The sequence below is a fragment of the Diadema setosum genome, chromosome 9, assembly GCF_964275005.1.
Source record: "Diadema setosum chromosome 9, eeDiaSeto1, whole genome shotgun sequence".
NCBI classification, from domain to species: domain Eukaryota; kingdom Metazoa; phylum Echinodermata; class Echinoidea; order Diadematoida; family Diadematidae; genus Diadema; species Diadema setosum.
Genome location: NC_092693.1, coordinates 17,470,381 through 17,493,806, shown reverse-complemented (window position 1 = coordinate 17,493,806; position 23,426 = coordinate 17,470,381). Strand labels below are relative to the sequence as shown.

Sequence of the window (23,426 nt, the reverse complement as noted above, 5' to 3'; positions counted from 1 at the left end):
ACAACAAGAAGGTCCCGGTTTAACAGTGAAGTTGACTTCTAACACATATGACATGGAATGTATTACAAACAACTGGACCAAATTATGCACAGACACACCTATGGGGAAGGAGATGTGGTATATATTGCATCTGCAGGAAAGTACCTCATTTCCGGCACAACAGGTGAATTTCTACTTTGAGCCAGTGCACTGCACAAACTCCGAGGCTGCCAACATTTCCACATAAAAATAAAGGAAAGTTCCGGAGAGCATTCAGGTAGATATTTTTATAAGGCTTCACATGCATCTCATTGAGGAAAAAATAGTTTCCGCATAGGAGAGATTTTTGCAATGCCTTTGTCAGGACAAGAAGAATGATCTAATTTGGTAATTTTTCAGGGGGCTTTCTGAAGAATTAGGGAGACTTGGCAAAGTCTAGAACTCTGACATATCCTAACTTAAAAGTGCTGTTACAGAGGAAAGCCACCCCAAAAATGAAAAAAAAAAAAACTCTAAAAGAAAGAGAAAAAATCCCTACAGCATATTCCCATACCAAAATATATCAGAGTTCACATTGTTCTTTCTGTATTTTGAGTGGTTATAAGTTTTATGTTATACTGCTGAAATGTGAGATTTTTGTCATTTCTGCAGATGAAATGAATATGAAATTGTGAGAGCATGATATCATCAACTTGCTGATTTAAATATTCATAACGACTGGTCAGTAAGTGTTTTCCGAAAATTTTTGAAATTTTAAAATGTTGCAACTTCCTTATTTTTTATCCGATCTTGATCATTTTTGCACTGTTCTGCAGGGATTTTTTTTTCTTTCTTATGAAATTGATAAAATTTTGGAGAGGTTTCTTCTTTAAGACATTCTACAGAGCTATGAAATACAGAAATAACGGACAACTTCTCCAGCCGTTTAGTGCACTGTAAAACCAGAAATTTTCACATGCATGAAACTTTCGCAAATTTTGGAAGGAGTCAAGATTTGCGACAGTAAAATGCATGCCACAGTTCATGTGTACACAATGCATTGAATGCTAGTGGCAATTCGCAATCGTTTCATGCCATGATTGAATGTTTCTGGTTTTTGATACAGTATGCACCATTTACCAGGATCTCAGCACTGCCTTGATGTTGAGCAGTGGAAGAATGTTACTGATTATGTCATACTTGAACTGTCTCACACCTATCTGTCATTCAACTCTTGATAAGATGATGGCATAGGACGACTACAACCAGTCACTGCCAAACCACATCAACTCTGCATGCCCCCCCCCCCCCCCTCCTCCCCACCCATCTTGGCAGAGACATACAGCAGGTACATGAAGCTCACGGTGCCCTGACTCACTGCAAGATGAATGGTGCAGCACTGTGACTCTCCATGAGAACCAATGTCAATTAGCCTAAGATAACATATTCATTCCCTTAGACCATTAAGAATCTGATTCAGTGGAGAGCAAGAAAATAGTTAGGCCTACACATCCAAATCTCAGAGCACATCACAAATTACAACGAAATGATAACAAATATAAAATTTGGATTATCATTACATAATCTCTAGTATCACAAGCTTTTCTCTGAAAACGAGTGAATCTTGTCTTTTCCCTGAAAAAAAAAAAAAACTTTTAAAAAGTTGAGTTCCTATGACAGTCCTATCATTAACACCATTAGACTTCATCACATCTAATCATCTGTCACCTAAAAATGACATAGGGCATTTTCCTCTATTTCAAGTTTTAGTTTATCAAAGCAATCACAGGAATGCTTGAAAGAAGAATAATCATCTATGATACCATCGCTTTTATGATAATCATGATCACTGTACATGAGGTGAGGCATAAATCTAAGCTCTATCATTTTCTAGTTTCCTCAAGGCAAACTGTTGATTGATGCCAAGGTCTGAACCAATCAATATGCTATGGACAAGATGACAAACTGTTCTATGGTGTATTAAAGGACACGTTATGAGTAATCTCTCATTTCCCATGTGAAAGCATGCAAATATTCAGTAAATTCAACAACAACAACAACAACAAAAAAACATTATTGCAAAATAGGCAGGTGAGACTACACACTATCTGCTCGCCAAATCAACGGTGCATTTGTAGTGCACTACTGGCAGCTACCATCAAGCATTAGCTGTAGAGAAGCACCCTTAGTAAATTGGCACTGAATTAGTGCCAGCACCCAAAGTAGATGATTGATGGTCTACGAACACCCTTCACAGATCAATGGTGATCTCAGAACACCTTCAGTAGATTGGAGGTTTACAGACGGCACCACACATATTTCTGTGGTCATCCACAAAACAATTCGCTGTCTTCTTTGTTCCCTTACAGTAGCCCTCAATCCAGGAACATACAGGTACTTTCATGGCCAGTCGAAACTTCTAATGGTACAGAAGATATTTAATCCGATTACATTATGATGATCATCCATGAACTGTTGACCTTAAAGGTAGGGGATACCTTTTACAGACCTCCCAAAATGCAGCAAAACATTCAATATGAACCTCAGGGGACCTGTTTAGGCCACTGCTGAGAAATTTGGAAGTCAACAGTTATCTACAATTTGAATAATGCACAAAACTCAACTACTCGGTAGTTCTGTGTGTCAGCCACACTTAAGCCTTTTTGTTGCAGTCTTCTGTATTCTTTTATCTATAAACACAAATCTAAAAGTATAAGAGCTGATGTAATAACATATAGAGTGTGTTGCAAGAATGTATATAGAAATGTTTGTAAGTTTTGATGAACTTTCTTCACAAAATATACATGATGGACACACATCACAGTGAATGGGTCTGAAAAGGTAGCCTAGTAATTTACGGTGAGCCCCGAAAAAAATTCAATTCAAAATCTAACGGTCAATAAAAATGTACTAAATGTTACCTTCCACTTTCAATACTTTATGGGAGTTTCTAAAATGATACTCTCTTCAACATACCACTGTATTTATACAACTCTTCATTTGAGGCATGCAAATGGGATTCCCTACCTTTAAATACCAATATCAAGCTCACATCACAGATCTCACCTACTTTAACTCCTTCCATTGCTCGCCAGGGGCACCCTGGTCCAACTGTTTTAATCTACCTGAACTACTCACGCAGATCTTTCATGTTTGCCATTATAACAATTTGACTGATTCCATCCATGTATAGGGTGGGGGGAAAAAATCTACTTTAAATTTTGAGCCATGGTGGAGAATCAAAACCCACGGCAACACATATGTGGCTTGACCCATCCACATTTAGACATACAGCATAGTATCTCCTACACTGTTCAGGATGTGTAGCTTCGGTCTGTTTGACGAGGAAATGCACAGGTACTGCTTAACTGATTATTTCCTTCCACAAATTACATGAACCTGTAGTCCACCACTACCCATGATAACAACCAGAGCCCCCTGGCGGCTTGACTCCTAGTTTTGACCTCATACAGTCTATTTATGTTGAGGGCATAGTGGATATTAAATGACTATATCAGGATTTATCATTCTGATCAATTCAGGCTGAAATGTTCCACATAGAAGATTCAGCCATTCTGACAGAAATTACTCTCTTTTGTTGAATTTCAACAGCATGTGACAGCCCAACAGCTTTTCAGCAGTCTGGTTACATTTATTTTTCTCTCAACAAAGCTTGACATCAGTAAGAATGAAAAGACTGAGAATGTTTGTAACAATCAATATGTTCATAATACCATTCTAGAGGACAAGGATACTATCTTTATTCAGGAGTCATTTTCCACGTCAAATGATATCAGTGATTGAATTACTCCTTTTTGACCTGGTTAACAGGGGAAAGAGATTCTATGAGTTCAATCTCAAGTTCAAATATCCCATCATAATCATATCATCTAGTTGAAAGGTGCTTTATAAAGGATTGCTTGCTTGATTTGCTAACAAAGTCTTTACTCATGTTTATCTGCCCTCTTATTCAAAACAATGGCTTTAGGAAGCGACTATTTTTTTGACCTAAAGTAAAATTTTGCTAGCGATAAGTTAGGAAACAGTGATATTTCTCAATAAAGACAATTTTTCAAGGCTTCAAACTTTGAATTAATTCAATTGAAATGATCACAGTGGTTGTCCTCAATTTCTTAGGCTTTTTTTCCCTTACTTTTTCTCTCTCACTTCCCTTACACACATACCCTTGCCGGAAGACACATCAGTATTCCGTAACGCCAAATTAGGACTAAAAACTGACTGGAACCTGCACACCACTTCCTGTTATGTTGAATGCAGCAAAACAAAGCCCACTTTTACCCCCTATCAACCCTACATCATCTGGCGATGACAACATAATACCAACTGTCCCTCCCAGTTTTGCACACTGTCAGGTGCCATTTCGAGAGCTGTCAATTTGGCGGGTGGCAAGCCACTCAGCACAACCTGACACCACATGTCCTGCTACGACTACTACAGTCACAAGTGCTTAACCCATCCAATCCGGAGATGATTCTGCTGCTGCAACTACTGGGTGACATTCATTATTCTGCAGGTTCATTCATTCGAAACTGAAACAGGGTTCATCATTCCTAAAGGTTCGCTAATCCCAAAATTGAAATAATTCTTACATGAATCTCAACAGATTCTAAAAGAGAAGATTGGTTCAGGCTTGGAAAACGACCTCAGAAAAGTATGATAGCCTGCAAGCGGGGAACTTGGAAGTGGAAGTTTGGACATTGAGGTCAACCGAAGAACCCAGATAACGCGAAGAGTTATGAACTCCCTCTGAATCCTACCAGACCCTGCCACGCTGATATTGACTGATATTGACTGATATTGACTGATATTGACAGTGTCTGGTCACTTGGATGCTGTTGTTCTGGCAATCGGACACCTTCCTAAGATCTGGCTTCAGAGGACCACATTGAATATTGTGACTATGAGAAAACAGCAAGGGGGTAGAGAGAGGAGATGAGATACTAAGCTAGTGAGAAAGAGAAGAAAGGGTAGAGAGTCCATTCTTACACTACAAGTTACAGAGATATGAATTGGAAATAGAATGATGATTTCTTTCTTATTTTGTCTTCCTTTCCTCAGACCAGGAAAGCACAGAATGAACTTGCAAAACTACAATTTTGTAGCACATGCATGTGACTTCCTGGGTATGTCCTTGGGTACAGATAGAGTGTGTGACTTGCTGGATGAATTGGAAGATGATAGACCATTTTTACTTGAAGTTCATGTATGCCATTACATTTAGTGCCTTTTAAGATAGAGAATCCCAATCATGACCTGGGTACACACAAACCTGGGCAAGGGGGGAAAAAGGAGAGAAAAGTTGAGGTTGGGGTTGGGGTGCCAGAGAAGGGAGAGGGGGTAGAGAAGGGGAAGAGAGATGAGCATCTGGGCTAGGGCCAGCAAAAAGAAAATGAATGACATCCTTCACTTGAGGATAGATCCATTGAATTAGGAGGGGGACTGAGGGGGATTAGCTGGAGGCAAGAGGGAGGGATGAGGGAGGAGACAGGAGGACCCGAGTCCTGGAGAGGTCACCGCATGGCTTGTCGTGTGACTTGGCAAGAACTGGACGGAGGTGATAGATCCCTCGGAACTACAAGCTAGGACATCACGGTCATGCACACAAGTTTGAAACTATGCTGCTGATGAGCTTGGTTACGACCTCACGTTGAAATATCTCACCCCGCGAGACGGGGAGAAAATAAAAGAAGGAAAGACAGACAGAGAAAAGGAGGGAGAATGGAATGACGGATGAAGACAGATATTGGTACGGTAATCAAAATTTGATGAACCTTTTCAAAAGAGACAGGACTGTGCCATAATATCTATACTGAATACTATTTCAAACTGCTTTTCTACCGCTAGGTAGCATTATGAGCAATACTTTGTCACATGAGTGAAGAGTTTTATCACTTGAAAACAAGACATGACTCACAAGAAATGTGCATTCTAACACATTAGAAACCTATTCAGAGCTATAGCAGTGCTGCTCAATAATTGCATAAAATCAGTAAATAATCATCAAATGGATAAATATATGGCTCAAGCAGTAGGATGCATTAATCCACATACATATTTTCATTTGAACATTCACTTTTTGTAGAGAAGAACCATCATGAATTCACAGACATTATTGGAAAGAATATATCCTAACAATATTCAATATATTAAAGGAATATTGTACTATTGAGTATCAAAAAGAAGCATGATGATGTAAAATTAAATATTCCACAGTCTGGTTGCACTTTTCCTCCTCAGCAGCTATGGATACAACATCCATCATTTAAACAAAATATATGAAATCATGCAGTCAGCAGAACCACCAATATATGAGGCACCAAATTTCTGCAAGATCAGAATTCGCTCTACACTGCAATCCCCCGCTGGAATCAATATTGCTTGGCCCCAGGGGGAAGACTTTTAAGGCATAATGTCCTACTCTCGTTTTCATGTATCATCCCCAACCAGCAAGTCATGAAGAAGCAGATCACTGTTTATTGCTGGAATATTGAGCACAATTTTCATCTGTCACATGACTACAGTCGATCTAATTTGGTCTCATCATACATACATACAGTAATATCGAGCAAGTGAATTCATAAACAGGGCAAGAAGTCATGTGGCAAAACAGCAACTATCAACTATATCAGAGATCACCGGCACAATATTTTCCACAGCGTTTGTTTCTTCTCTCTTCAATATCCCATTTCCATCAAGCCACCATCATTTCAAGCAAAGGCTTATGATGTGCAGTCTGCTGCATTTTCCCTTCATGAATATTCCTTTTATTTGACATCGATTGTCAATGATCAAAAATTTGCAAGTCCTGTCTACATGTGTACATTGTGTTCTGTTGTCAGTAATGTTGAAAAATTAATATCAATGACATTATTTTGTGCTAGAATGCTGAAAAATGCAGCCAAACCAAACCAAAACAAAACAAAACAAACCAGACTCAAAATGCTTCACACACTACAGAAACATTGCAAATCATTCAAATGTATTCTATCAAACTTCGTCATTAGCCTTTTTTCCAGTCAGCTTATCACATACAATATACCAAAGAAGAAGGATATTTTCCTGGGATGTTGTTGTGTCCTGTCATGAATGGATAACTTCAAATGTATTAACATCTAATCAGGAGGGTAACCTGGCTCATTAGAACCTGCCTGGGAAAAAAGTATCTTCTGAAGCACTCAGTCACAGGAGGATGTGGGTTCAAAGCCCGCGTAGCACCTGCTTGTAGTCAGTGTCTTCTCCGAGGATCCCTTCTCCTTTGATCATAGGAACAATCTCTCTCAAAGAAATAATTAGGACCCATCTAGTTTCTTGATGCAGAATTACATTGTAGGCAATGATCTTGTGAAGACAGGAATTATGTTGAAGCCAAGAATCTGCAACACCTCTCACAAGAAAAGTGATAGAGATTTGCAACAGAGGCACAGCTGAGGCTGCAAAACCAACAATACCCACACAGACACATACACAGAAACAGACACAAACAGACACACAGACACACACCCACACAAACACAACCCACAATCCCTCTCAAATCTTGAGGAATGATGGAGACGTTCAAACCTGAGGAATCATCTTGAAATTGCAAATATCTCATTTCCTTTCCTGTAGAGCCAAAGCCTTGTTTGGTAAAAGTGTCAGCCACAGACCAAAGATGAATGATGTCATGACAATAACACAAATACTAGAATTTGTGCATTACATGCATTATATTTGTCTTCTCTAATCAATGAAGCAAATGTGAAATCAATAACTACTATTGACAAGACATTCATCTAAAAACATCTGCTGACAACACTGATCATATCCCACAAATGTGACAAAAAATAAAATCTAAATTGCTCTATAACAAATTGTGCATATTCTGAGTGTACTGAATTCAATGAGCCTCACAGAAAATTATTTTGAAGCATTTTACAAACCGACAAGTACCATAAAAGCATCTTGGCTTACAGATGCTAAATGGATTGGGGCTTGTGGATGCTAAATTAAACAGAACAGCAGGAAAATGAACTGATGGATCAAGGACGACTGACCGAAACTTAGTGGCAGGTCAAATTAGAAGAGGGGTGGAGCATGCACATCTTGCACAGCAAAGATAACAGGATGATTTTTTTTTTCCATGAAAACAAGAAATCTGCTTACCTGTGAATCCAGAAGGGAATAGAGCCATTGGATCGTCTTGTTGTGCTCAATGACTCCATTCATCCCGTCCATGTAGAGCATGATCTGACCAATGGCTGGAAAAGCAAGACACCACCATTAAAAATAATAATAACATATGATATATTTTGATTTTGATATGATCATATACAAAACAGATCAAAGTCTCTAAGAAACAATACAACCCAAAAGTGGTAATTCAACATTTACAAGACCAGTTTGTGGTTACTGCTCTTTGTTCTTGTGATTCAAGTTTCCATTTCAGATAGTGCTGAATGTAAAGTATGTGTAAAGAAATCATACAATCATTTTTACTAAATTTTGATTGAGCGTGCCAAGTGCTTTGGTTAATCGAGGGGTCTTACCTCTGAGTATGTAGTTCTGATAGTTCTGGTCGGCATCCATGCCGAGCTGGATGAGGCAGTCCAGGCCATCAGAGCTGACAAACTCATGCACCAAGTCCTTGTCATCCTGGGGGAAAAAAATACAACAAAGAGGAATATAATAGATAAAGACTCATACCAGTTTAAAGGGATCATATAGTTTTGGTTGAGACTTAACTTCAGATTTTTATCATTTTTCGGTGAATTAGCGAGAAACCTCTTATAAAATGTGAAAGAGCATGTAATTCCAAGAGGGATTCAATGTTTATTTGATGAATATTGGTTTTGAAATGGCCGAGATATCCAAAACAGAGCGATCCTAATAAAGTGTGCGACCCACATTTTATTACGATCGTTTTGTTTTACTTTGTTATTGGATGTTTCAGCTATTCCAAACCCGATTTTTATCAAATAAACTTTGAATCCCTTTTAAAATGGTATGCTCTGTACTATTTCATAAGTGTTTTCTTGGTAATGATATCTCACAAAAAAGTTAAAGCCCAATTTTCATCTCCACCAATACTGTACCATCCCTTTAATCTATAAAATAACATACAATACATAATAAAACATCTTGTTTCTAATCTCAGTAAAGATCTTCCTAAACATTTTTCATAATATTCCAGGTGTTTGCTTTTTTTTTTTTTTTTTGCATCTGCTTCAAAGTATTGTGTAGAACATGTTTGTATTCATGTTGCTTACCATTGGATATATGTGTGTTCCGTGTACACAATGCAACTTTTGAAATATCACTTGCAAATATCATGAGCTTTCTTATGCTGGCTATCCATGGATAGTTTTGCTTTTTCAAACAGAGAAATATAAACCAATAGGCTTATATAGAATGCTTCAATCTGCCAAGTTATGACCTTTTCAAACCCCTTGTGGTATATCATTATTTTGTTTTTACCAAAGGACAGAATCACACCTTGCATCTCACTGAAAACATTTCAAGTGCAAGGTGGCACACTGAATGCTCACCTTACTGTGTATATGCTGAGACTTACATTTAGTTTTGCATATTTTTTATCTTTATTGCACATATGTTCCTCATCATATCATCCTCATATTATAATTCCACTTTTATTCTCAATTTGACCTATAATTTCCCAAGTATATTGAGCATTACTGTCTGAAATAGTCTCATTGACATGTACCCAAATATATAAAGTCTGTGATTCAATGTGAAATTGATGTTTCATGCCCACTGACCTGAAAAAAACCTCAAGTGTCAATACTGTAAAGAACCTGCTATGTGCATCCCAAAGCCGTTCAAATAAAGCAAAGTTCATTGTAAGAAGTAGCTGTTTCAGGCTGTCAACAGTATATTTGATTAATGGTATATACACATATTTTTAAAGGTCACATTTCTGGCAGCAAAGAAGCAGAGCAAATTTAAACGACTTTCTCCTACTGAGCAGAAGAAAGAAATCTGTGAAAACATCAGCAACACTAAACATGGTCTAGTCTTGATTCTGGTCATTGCGACTATATTCATAGGAAAGAGTTAGCACCACAATATATTTTGTCTAGTCTTTATTCTAGACATTGTGACTATATTCCTCTGAGGGGATGAGTCTCAAATATCACTACCTTGCACCACCTATGTTTTGTCAGGGTGAGATATTGATACACCAGACTGATTGTCCGTAAGGCTACCACTTATATTACAAGCACCATAAAAATGACAAATGAACTAATTTAAGTGTAAAGAAATCAAATCCAACATCACCAACAATACTGATTTATGAAATATGCTGTCATCACCACACATATCCCCTTCGTCCCACCGTAGGGCCGCTCTCAGCTCCAGAGGTATGGAATTCCAACTGGACAAATAGTGCAAGGTTACTGGTATTTGCCCAACTTAAAATAAACCTCACCTATTGTGCACACACAGACATTTGCCGAAATTGACATCTCTACTTGTCAGCCTGTTGTTTTGACTGTAAGGTAGGGGTGATATAACTTGTTTCTATCAGCCAAGGAATGCACAGTCATGTGGTAAGACATGATTTAAATTTTCCAAGCTTGCCTCAGATGTAGAAGTGTGCTTGGGTAGTTGCATATGTCTATCCTGGTGATTTCCCGCAAGAATCAACTAAATAAATACTGTATACACCATATATAAATAGCGAGTGAAATTTTTTGCAAATCGGGACTTACAGACAATTTCACGAATGGTTAAATTCACGATTGTGGAGTGCCTACATTACTGAATGGAGAAATGCATCTGTGCACGTCACAATCATGGCGGGAGCAGAGTTGATAGTTTTGCATATTTCAGATTCACGAATAGCAACCAATCACGAAATTCGTGAAAATTAAAACCTTGCAAAAATATTTGGCATACTGTATACAGTAATGAAGATCTTCACTATTTCCTGGTGTATATCTCTACCCTCTCAACTGACCAGTTTTCAGTTTTCAAGTTGCAATGTGTCTATAATGAACGATCACATTTTCATCACCACTGCAAAATTAAAAGTTTATACTATATGTAGCATTTATTTCACCAGCACAATATTTCGCAAGTGGTTAGTTTAATGACTGAAAACTACATTGCTGGAATGAAAAAGAAGTACCGTGACTTTAAAAGAAAAAAGAAGTACCGTGACTTAAAAAGAAAAAAAAATTGAAAAATATATCAGAAACAAAGCGATATTCCAGCCATTTCAAAACTGATTTTCATCAAATAAACTTTGAATTCCTCTTAGAATTGTATGTTCTTTAACACAGAGTACTGCGCAAAAAGGTTAAAAGCTGAATCCTCATCACAACCAATACTATACCATCCCATTAATTTCATGACTATGACTCACAAAAAGTCACAAAAATGAAAATGCCACAAAAACTGTTCATGATTTTTATTCCCATCTACTTTTTTTTCTAGCATTCAAACTATCAAAATTACCTGCATATTTCTTAACTATTTCATGACTTCTGAGGAGTCGTCTACAGCTTTCTCACAATGATAAGTAGAGAGAAAAAAAACAACAATATTTTAAGAGCAATAATAACCATGAGACATGGCTTTAGGTCATTGTAACATCCAGATCAGATTTTTATTACTGCTGGTTCCCAGAGTTCTGCCTTTACACACATAGACAAAAAAGCTTGACTTTTTAAAAACATTTGCAAAAAAAAGAAAAAAAAATTCCCTTGCTAGGACAAAACAGTGGGCAATCATGTTCTATTGTTGCTGGGATTTGGTGACTAATCAGATTAGAAGAGAAAAAGAAACCGGGTGTATCTGAAATGATGCTTATTCTCCTTTCTTTTCTGGTCCTGCCCACTCCAAAGTGTCTGCAGTCAAAGGCATGTGGTATTTGAGCAATGAGGAAGTTGTTTTGTTTTCCTTGATGTCCTCCTACTTTAGCATGACAGACATTCACAGCTGCACCTTTGTGTACCTACAAATAGTAGGTACTGGTCATTCTCCTTGGGCTGTGGTCAGACAGATGTGTCTTGACCGGTAAATGAAGAAAGAAATCCTCTAAAGATCTAGAATCACACCCTGTTCCTTCATGATCACTCAAGATAGAACTGCCCTTGCACTGTATACAATGCTGTTTTCCGAACAATATGACTTGTTGATTGCCAGGCAACTCTGTTCAAAATGACATAAGCTCTTTCCCAATGAGATTCTACAACCTCCATAGGACTACATCAGATTTTTGGGGGCAACAGCTCACAACATTGGTTGGAAGTAGGATTAAACAATAGTGTGTGAGTGTGTATGCGTGGGTGTGTTGATGTGACGTAACAAAAGCAGGATAATTATGTGCATCTTATATTAAGACAGATATGTTCACTTGAGTTAAATCACTGTAGATGGCATTTAATCTCCTTCATAAACAACAACAACAACAACAACAACAACAACAACAACAACAACAACAATAACAACAACAACAACAGCAACGCCAGCATTGCTTGCAATGGAAAACTCTATTAACATGATAAAAGTTGCATATTTGTAACCCTTTTCCCTTGCTATGAAGATTGTTAGAATGCTGTAAGTGGTATCATTTTCACTTAGCTGTCTAATCCGTTATGAGATGATCTAATCGATGAAGCACATCCCTAACAAAAGGTGGAACAGATCACATGTAGGCCTACATACTGTAGGCCTTTTGTATGTTCCATGATGGCATGATGTACAGGAACATTCTACGGAGAAGAAAGAAGCTGGGTCTCATGATGGAATGCTCTCTGATATGGCTAGGAGTAGGTGTCCTTAAAGGACAAGTTCACCTTCATAAACATAAGGATTGAGAGAATGCAGCAATATTAGTAGAACACATCATTCAAAGTTTGAGGAAAATTGGACAATCGATGCAAAAGTTATGAATTTTTAAAATTTTTGTGTTGGAACCACTGGATGAGAAGACTACTAAGGCTCGTGATGTCATATAAGTACAACAGTATAAAGAAAATGTAAAGAAAATTCAACATATTTTCACTTTTTTCGCATAATAAAAGAGCACTTGACTTGCCTCTTTCTAAAGGCAAAGGAATAATATTACCCACAACATATGTCAGTAACGAGTCAAGGGAATGTGTACTTTTTTCAAAAGATGAAATTTTGTGAAATTCTCTTTATATTGTCCTTATATTGTTGTACACATATGACATCATACACTGCAGTAGTCTTCTCATCCAGCGGTGACTGCACAAAAACTTCAAAAATTCATAACTTTTGAACAGATTGTCCGATTTTCTTCAAACTTTCAATGCTGTGTTCTACTAATATTGCTACATTCTCTCAATCCTTATGTTAATGAAGGTGAACTTGTCCTTTAACATGCTGAACTGTATGCCTGTCTCTTCTCAAACTGACATCCATATCAGCTGATGACATTTACAGAAGAAGACCATTGCTCCTTGCCCAACTCCTTGCATTGCAGACATGGTGGATGACTGCCTTAGCCTCATTCAAAGGCAGCCTGAAATATCACTGCTATTGCATCCCATCCAGGAAAACAGGAAGCTTATCATCATAGGTATTTAACTCTGAATCTTCTCAATTGACATTCTGTCAGGTGTACTTAGAGTTTTTTTTTCCAACTTTCTCTTTCTGTTTTTCAAACCATTTGACTGAAACCAGACACTTTCTTTGTCAGTACTGAATGAAATCATTATTTAAAGGCAGTGGAAAAGTTGACATACAGCAGATCAGATATGATATAGTCGTAAGCTCAGATTCAAATGATTAAATCCATTGAAAGAAAATGAAAAGAACTATATTATCTCATCACAAACCAGCAGGGCACCATGGTAGTTATTCAGATGGACAGATAGACCTGGCTTAAAGGGAAGATAAACCCCAAGAGCAATGTGGATTGAGTGAAAGCAGCGACATTAGTAGAACACATCAGTGAAAGTTTGAAGAAAATCGGACAATCGATGCAAAAGTTATGAATTTTTAAAGTTTTGGTGTTGGAACCGCTGGACGAGGAGACTACTAGAGGTTATGACGTATGAGTGGACAACAATACTAAGAAAATATAAAGAAAAATCTACAAAAATCCATTTTTCATTAAAATTACAAATTCCATCAACTTGATATTGACATATGTTAGGGGTAGCAGTTATTCCCCCTGCTTTCTGAAAGAGGTTGGTCCCTTGCTCTTTCATAATTCTAGAAAAGTGAATTTTTGTTGAATTTCCTTTATATTTTCTTTGTATTGTTGTCCACTCATACGTCATATCCTCTAGTAGTCTCCTCATCCAGCGGTTTCAACACCAAAACTTTAAAAATTCATAACTTTTGCATCGATTGTCCGATTTTCCTCAAACTTTCACTGATGTGTTCTACTAATGTTGCTGCTTTCACTCAATCCACATTGCTTTTTGGGTTTACCTTCCCTTTAATGTGATAAAGTGTACCAATACCCTGGAAATCAAATTTGTGTACAGCAAAAAAAAAAAAAAAAAAAAAAAAAAAAAAAACCAACAGCTATAATTCACCTGTTATAGCCCCTGAAAGTATACATATTTTGATAAAACAGATCGTACATGTACAGATGTACAGGTTGTATCTCTATAACAATTTGGCACTTGAGCTCCATGTGTTAAGTTCTGCTCCATAAGCGCCGGTACTGATGTATGCGCGTTCCAGCTATACACGTACGTTTTTATGAATAACAGACTAGAGATGTGGTTTTCCTGTTGGAGAACAACAGTATGATAATGTATACCCTTTCAGAGAACAGTTCAATGATACAGTATATCTACCTATCATCATAGATCCTAGTCTAAAGATGTGGTCGTCCTTCTAGATAACAATACTTTGATAACATATCCTTTCGGAGAACAGTAATGATTATATCTGTCTATGAAAGTTTCAGGTTTTCCTGAAATATCTTCACCAAGACTTTGTAACTGTCACTTCACAGGCTAATCAAATTCGGTGAGCATTGCTAGAAGTGCCCCTTAATCCCCAACTCCTGGGAAATGTTAACAAAAAATAAAAACACCTTGAGGAAGACTATCTGAACACTGATTCCCCCCTGGTAGAGCCAAGGCCAATAGGACCTAGATTTCTAAGAAACTTGGTTGGCACCAGGAGCGAGGGAGTGTCAAGTGCAGCCAGGAGTGGGTTGAGATGAGGATGATGCAGATGCCAGCTCCTGGTGACATAACTCCGTCTCCCATGGTGTCATCTCATTACATAGTTTTCATCACAAGTGGCTCCCCTCCTCATCCGTTTAGACTTTAAAGAGCTGGTTGATATCCCTTACCAATATCTTTATTAATTTGAAATTTGAAATATGACATTTCAAATTTGAAACACTTCTGAGCATTTCATGGCAAGAGCTGAAATGTTGCAAGTATTTCATCAATGATACAAATATAAACCCACTCAGTCCTGCTTATTCAGTCAACATATCAGTCTTCAAAGGACTACACCAAAGAGATGATTTTTTTTAAATGCTCTATTTAGGTATTTTTTTATATTGCAACCCTAAAAATGGTACTTGTATAGCAAAATGTAGATTCAAGGTGACTGATTTTATTTGTATAATTAATAATTGAATGAGATAACATAGCACATGTAAATAAAGCCATATCATCATTTGGATGCATCAACAGCAAAAGGGGAAATGTAGTTTTATGCCAAACATTACTGTAAAAGTAGAAATTTTCGCCGGGTTGAAATTTTCGCGCATTTTTGTGCAACCAGAAACTAGGGCAAAAATAAAAGTCATGCAAATATTTTTGCTTGCCATGGATTCCAGTAGTTGATGTTTTGATTCCGTGGAATCAAAAACATGCGAAACTCATCTTACCCAGCCGAGCGCGAAAAATTAGTTGTGCAAAAACATCCACTTTTAGAGTATTTGAAGCCTAGTACAATAAGCAAATGGCTAAATGTATTTATGTATTTGCATATTAGCGAACAACACTGAATACATCTTAGATTTAAAAAAGGTGAATTTGATATTCAAATGAATGAATAATAAAAAGACAAATCCCTTAAAAGAATATGGGAACAAATGACAAATGTTTAAATAAATATGTACTTTATTATGAAATACTGGAATTAATTGGCATGCACATAAGGTATTCCATTTATGGTACATCCCTAGCTGCATAATTTATGTATGTGTGAAAATTGGGGGGGGGGGGGAGGGCTGCAGGTGGAAAGGTGTGTTGAATAATCTCTGTCTTTCATGCATGGAAAGCCATTCAGACTGAATAACCTCTGAGGGTTTTGGTTTCATTATACATGTAACCTGGTTCTCCAAGGGTTTACCATGAAGAAGTAGGTAACCTAACAGATGATGTAAAATAAATTGGCAATCATATAATACACTCAAACATCTGTCTGTTCCATAAACAAGCTTTCATTATGGATGGTCAGCTGTGGGCCATGTGATGCTTAATTGATACTGAAGTAAAAAGTAAACACAGGAGCCTACATAACTCTCCTGCTGACCCAGGGCACCGGGTCACTTCAATACATTGGTACACACTCCGTAGATACACTGTCAAAGGAGTAAGACGTACATCATATCATGTCTTACGAAGAAAAAAAAAAAAAGAATCTCAACTACCCTTATACCTATATGGGGATATATTTTAAATTTGTTCCATTATGTCATTGCCACTTGCCAATTCATGATATCTGCCTAAGTCGATTTAAATCAGTTAATGTTTTATTCGCGAGTAGTCCACACAATGATGATGAAAGATTGGTGATGACTACAATGTAGATACAGGCTGATAATTGAAGAATTAAAGATCACATACTATTCTCTACTATTGATTAAAAAAAAAAGGGCAAGGACTACTAACATGTTGATATGTTTGTTCTCTTGGTAGAAAAGGTCAATCACTTTTACAATGTATGCAACAAAATTAGTTTCGTAAATACATTGTTTATTTCTATGACAATGAATCCCATCTTTAAATATTCACTCTGCAATGAGATAAAGATGAAGATCCAGGAAAGCTGTGGTTTTACGGCACAGTTGAGACAGCAAGAGGATGCAGTACTACTGATTTCAAAGATTTCACGAAGACTAGAACCAGATGAAAATACACGAAAATGTTTGATCATACTGAGCCTGAATATGGCAGGCTGAAAACGGTGAGTGAAATGGCAGCTGGCTTGATGGGAGACGACAGCAGAGAATGCCCATCTCTGGCGATGGGGGGAGGCTGACCTACAAAGTATGTCAGCGACAAATCTACCCAATCACTGATCTGCTTCCAAAGTCTAGAACGGAACGCTTACAGTAACTTCGGAATGCATTGTTTTTTTTCAGTTGCATTCCTGATCTAGATTTCTCACTGGCAAAAGAAAGCCAGTTTAGTCTCCAATCCAATGGCAAATGTCAGTATTCACGCATGCAGCATTAGCAAGGACATATCTTCCGGATGGTCCTTGTCATTTCATATTGAACTGAAGTTCAACAACCTATCGACATCCGACAGCTGATTTTGATGTATATTTCTGATGTAATGTTGTGAGCATCACCATGACAAAACCAGGAAAAAAAATATTTCTGCCAGAGCGATCATGCATCTACAGGGGATAAACATGAAATAGACAGAATCACTCATGGAGACTTCACAATCAGACTGTGAACTTTCACACAATGAAGTGTGGATGTATGATATCAACATCAATATGATATGATCTGGTGAAAAAGGAGACTTACTGGTCCTCAATCATTTTGAGCTCTTTCTATCAGTCACTGATTAGCAGTGAAGAACTATTTTCAATATCTATAATTACATGTAGTCCTCATCATCCTCAAATCAGCCAAAAGATACAGAGAAATTAATGCTCATTAGTTCCAAGAACATATCTGTCTTATTCTGTTCCTCAGAAAAGGTTATTCTCATAGTCATAATACACAACACACCCAGTTATTATATAATGAAATGTGTTTGTTATTCCAAGTCACATTATAAAAGTTTTTGTAGATGAGTATGCACAAATAAGACTTCTATGTCTTCAACTGTATTTTGACTACGAACCATAACAAATTTCTTTTGCCATTGCTCTGTTTAAAAAAAAAAAATAAAATCTCATTCACTGATATATTTACCCATCATTTTGAACACTATTAAACAGTGAGTTTGATACTTGGTTGAACAATTCCAGTCAAGCCAATCACTAAACATGAGCTACCCACTCAGTCTGGTTAGCTGTCTGACTATCTGTCTGGCAGTCTGCCTGCAGCGTATTCATTCAAACTGATCATTGGAACCATGAATCTTCCTCAACCATCCCTTTCATTTTTATAATATGAATATATCTCTGACGAGACACATGCCGCAATATACTGGGTAGACTGCCTCTTTTTCTATCTCTCTCTCGACGACAGACATGCTGGAGTCCAACTCCCCGCAGTGCTAGAATCTTCTGCCTGACCTGTCATGTTTTCGTTCCTCTCATTGATGGAATTCATCCAAGCGGTTTCTCCGCGCCCAGGGGGAAACAATTCCATTTTGAGAGCAATCAAACACCTGAGCACCCATGTGGCCCAACCAGAACATGACGCCAAAGGCAGCCAAGTTCACATGCAATAACACAACAGGATTGTCACTTGTATGTCTGGGTGTGGGCAAGTGACCTCAGTAATAAACCACAAAAGTGGTCAACATCTTTAATTACAGAGAAAGAGAGCATAATCATGAAGGCTTTGGACAAAAATGGATTTTACTTTTTTGACAATGACTGTCGTAGTCAAATTCACTTGTTCAGTCATTCTTCTGCCATTTTTTTCCCTACCAAAGAGCATTTAATCTGGTCCCAGCACAAGTGCAGGCAGACCAGCATCATATTTCCTTTTAAGACTTTTACCCATCTTTCAGAGCCGAGGTCGAGCCCTTGATCTTTCATGTATCCATCCTGACCCCCGTCCAGAGCTTCCAACACCCAGCATCCACCAAGACCAAAATAGACTGACCACCTCCTAACTTCACAGTAACTGAGCCAAGTCTTGCCTTTTTATGGCTCCGAGTTCAATGTCAATCTGTCTGTAATCTCCCGATGGTGATCAGATATTTCTCTGCCTGAGAAGTGGTCATTTATAAGGCAGCCGTACTGGATGTCCCTCGGCAACATTTCCCCTCTCCGCTTCCAATATTTGGGCCAATGTCATCCAGCGCTGCAGTGTAGCATTAGAGGAATTTCCTATCCCCTTTGGAGCAGCTCCCAGCCGGCTAACTGGCCTTAAGAGTCCTAATTTTCCCCTTCCTAGCTTTCTACAATATCTTGCTTTTTTTTCAAACATCTAAAAAAAATGGCATATATCTAAAGAACACTCAGCACCATTCTCACCCACTGGCTTTTGCACGAAGAAAACAAAACTATTCCCCCTGCTGATGCCTGAAATGAACACAGGAAATGTGGATATTCATACTGCCCTCTTTCATGTCAGGAAGACAAGCTTGGATCTATATAAAAATCCAGACTCAGTGTGAGCTTATCATGCACAACAAAGAGACACTGAGCCACACATTACAGCAAAAAGTTGAAGTTGAATGACACATGATACTAAAGACATCCTTCTTTGAAGGGAATTTCCATCCATCACTCTTTGATGCTTGTTAAAAGACTATGTTCAACAAATCAATGTTGGTTTTGTTGTTGTTGTATTTTCTGTAGGGAAGTGTTGTATACAAGCTTTTGGTTGATATCTGCTAATGACTTTGCATAAGAGTTTCTATTGGTTTTCTATCAGAATAGATCATATCATATACTTGATTAATAGTTTCAATAGGATAGATTAGATCTTACTTTTCTATTCCTCACGTCATGATCATGAATTTATGAAAATGTAGAAGCTACTTGCAAATGTACAAATTCAGGATGAACATAAGCAGTACAACTCACCTGGAAAAGCTGCTTGAGAGAAAAGAGTGCCCTGCGAAGCTCCCTTCCTGTGGAACTCAGCAGCTTTTCTGTAGAAAAGACAAGAAATTTGACAAGTTGATTTAGAATCACCGGCAAACAAAATATTACAGAGTTTGTTGTCCTCCTTGTACACTTTACTCTCATTATTAAAAAAAAAAAAAAAAAAAAAAAAATGTCTGGCAGGATATGTGCCATCCAGACTGAGACAAGAATGACAATTAGCTTTTAATGAAAAAAAAAACATATTTTTGTTGCCTGCAATTACTGTAAAACATTTTTTTTAATGGCATGAAATTTGTGCGAATTGGAGCCGACGGCTTTTTTCACGGCATGAAATTTTCGCGAAGTGCCTGTGGCATTCGATGCATATAGTGTAGACAAGAGCCTTCGCAGGCATTTTAATTTTGCGTATCTTGGCTCTCGCGAAATTTGCGAAATTAAAATGCACGCGAACATTCCTCGTTTTACAGTACCTACACTGTACTCTAGAGAGTTTACTTGCATCTCAAGTACACATTTACCTTCTTACTTTGAGAAACTCCTTTAGAAATAGGATAATTGAAATTACCAAAAAAAATATAAATTCATGAATTGAAAAACAAATGAATGAAGTGAGCACCCTGTAATGGCCACAACGATTTCAAAAAAAAAAAAATGACAACATTTTCTGACATCTACACTGTATGGTATTTGAGAGCAAAGAAACTTCCATCCGAATCATTCTTTATTGAAATTGTCATATAACGGTCAATGATTAACACAAATATGTCATGATAAAAACTGACTGATCAGCTCCTGTATAAGTCACTGCACATCTCTATCTCCCTGACCTTAAAAGGTTGAAATACAACCAAAGCCTGTACACATTTAACTTGAGCCCCTCCCGATGATGGAATTTAATCACTACAATATCAATCATGAGCCAGATAAAATCAAATTAAAGCTTATTAGGAACTGAAACAGATATATTCACTTCATTCAAAAGGTCTGCAACATGCTGGACGCATTCCAGTTTGCATTCTGTCATGTGTCTGTATATCTAGTCGCTGTCTAGTCTGTTTGTACAAATTTGATTTCAAACTGTGTCAAAGGGAAATTCAATTTTGCGATCAATTTCTGGCTAATATTCATGTTTTCACCTCACCAAACTGACAACATTGCATGACACACATGTTATGAATCATAAAATCATATACAGGCCTGTGTACAAATGGCTGAGGTGGCACTATCCTCTTTTCTCTCCCCTCTCTCTATCTATCTATCTATCTATTAATACATGTATCTCTATCTACACTGTATTTATCGGTCTGTCTTCTATCTTTCTATCTATCTATCTATCTATCTATCTATCTATCTATCTATCTATCTATCTCTCTATCTGGCACATGAGAATGCATCTGCAGTGTCACAAATCTGATCTATCAACATTTGCGGTATTCATGTCATTCTTTTTTTTTTATATAATGTACATCAGCTTGTACTATATGCAACTGATCTCCAACTATCCAATCAATTGTGAGGCTTTTCCTCTTTGTGAACCCCAAGTAAAACTAACATATCCGTGGGTTTGGATAAGACCGAATTCTGCATCTTGTGGTGGGGTGGGATGGGGTGCAGTCTTTGGGATATAGACCTGTCTGTTGTAGAGTAACTTAAAACTGAGAGCTAGCTACCTGGTTTCACTATACAAATTATAGACATTGCAGTTATATCTCACAACCAAAATATATGCCATTACACTAGTCACTGAGCTTCCAGAATGTCTAAACACTACCACAGCTGATGCAACTGCCATGTGTTCTTTATCTTAATAGAACTTATTTCATTTCATGTCATATGGGCTGTGGAGGAAGAAATGCGTTATATACAGTGTATATTCTTTACTTTTGCAATAATGCATAATTTATGCATCTCCCTAATTCTTTCAGTTTTTGGAAAATTTGCACAGGCACGCCAAACTTGGCTGTAAAAAAGCATGGAAAGTACACATGGTTGGAAATCATGCAGACATACAGTGTACATATAATGTATCTACTGGGTGGTAGAGAGTGAAGTGTATGCTCGTAAAGGAACTTTCACCAATATCTCCAGTTACGAGCACTTCTTCTGCGACATCAACAGGGGTGTGGGCTGGTCTTTAAAAAAAAAAAGGCATTCAAACATTCATGCTTTATAGAAAAACTTTGCATGCCATATCACACATCTCAACAGTGACTTTTGACCTCAATTCTTTTTATCTCCAGCGTTGCATACAAGTTGTAGAATGACATTTTGCTTGCTCCCTCACCCTGCGATTGTGCAGAAGCGAGGAAAACTTGGATAAGGAAGAAACGCATAAATAAACATGAGTTTTACACACATTGGTCTAGATTGCCCCCAGACGTCATGGAACAATTTTATCAGTATATTGTATTTCAAGTATCCCGAAACCTGCTTTAAGTTCAATCATACATCCTGTATGATGCACACCTGACAAAATTCTAATTTGATTCGTCAAAGTACATTTATCATCAGCTAGTATTAGCAATAAAGATCTATACTTTCACAACAACAAAAAAAGTTGGTTCGGAATGCTCAGTTTGTTACACAGTAACTCAAACAGTTATAACCATGCAAACCTGCTAGCATAAAGTGTAATTACATATTTTTTTTTTTTTGCAAAATACTGATTAATACTGATAAAGATATCAACACACACAAACACACACACAAACATGATTTTGCTACTATTTAATAGTTCAGAGAATGCACAAGCTTTGAATATCATAGAAGTATGTGATCAAAAAAAGACAATGTACATAATGATAATAAATGTATAAGTTACAATTGTACTTGTAGGTATCCACCACTCCATGGTCATGAAATGTATCAAGCAGGGTATTCATAATTACATTGACCTTTAGATCAACTTCTGTTTATTACAACATGCACTTTATGTTTATTGAAATTAAATATATACTCGCAAAGACACTAAAAAAGAAAATTCAGAAATGTACATTCTGACTTTACTTCAAAACCAAGACCTGACTTCAAGGAGATGAATGTTCTACTGTATTTCATTTGGGATACACACACGCACCCCCCCCCCCCAAAAAAAAAAGAAAAGAAAAAATCAGCCCTCTGTATTAATATGATGTTTGAAATCAAATAAACATCATACCTGGAAATGGCAAACTGCATCAAATGTCAGCGTTCAAATCAATTTCACTACCCTTGCAAATGGCATGCACAGTGGACTTCAAGATTGACAAAACACATTACATACATTGGAAACTGGAACCGAATGCATAAACCATACGCACACACAAGGGTGCATGCAGATCATCGTTACGCTAGATTGGAAATCTGGGTTACAACACTGATCGACTTTGATACATGATGTACGCTCGCATACTCAGAAAGTAATTCAAAGACATTTCACTTCAGAACTCTCTGGAAGAAATTGGTGAACTGCAAAACCATATAAAAAATACCCTACCTGGGAGATCCTTCCCTTTCACGTTTCTGAAATGGTCAATCATGAT

General features: G+C 37.4%; 1 protein-coding gene across 1 annotated transcript in view; it reads right to left on the bottom strand.

Annotated features, from left to right (window-relative positions):
• Nucleotides 1-23,426, bottom strand: part of LOC140232905 (uncharacterized) — a 167,174-nt gene that overhangs the window by 107,952 nt on the left and 35,796 nt on the right. The window contains exons 4-6 of the mRNA XM_072313016.1: nt 19,882-19,949; nt 8,505-8,610; nt 8,122-8,216 (exon numbers count right to left, since the gene is read on the bottom strand). Coding sequence (XP_072169117.1) covers nt 8,122-8,216; nt 8,505-8,610; nt 19,882-19,949 — 269 coding nt within the window. The remainder of the gene's footprint in view (nt 1-8,121; nt 8,217-8,504; nt 8,611-19,881; nt 19,950-23,426) is intronic.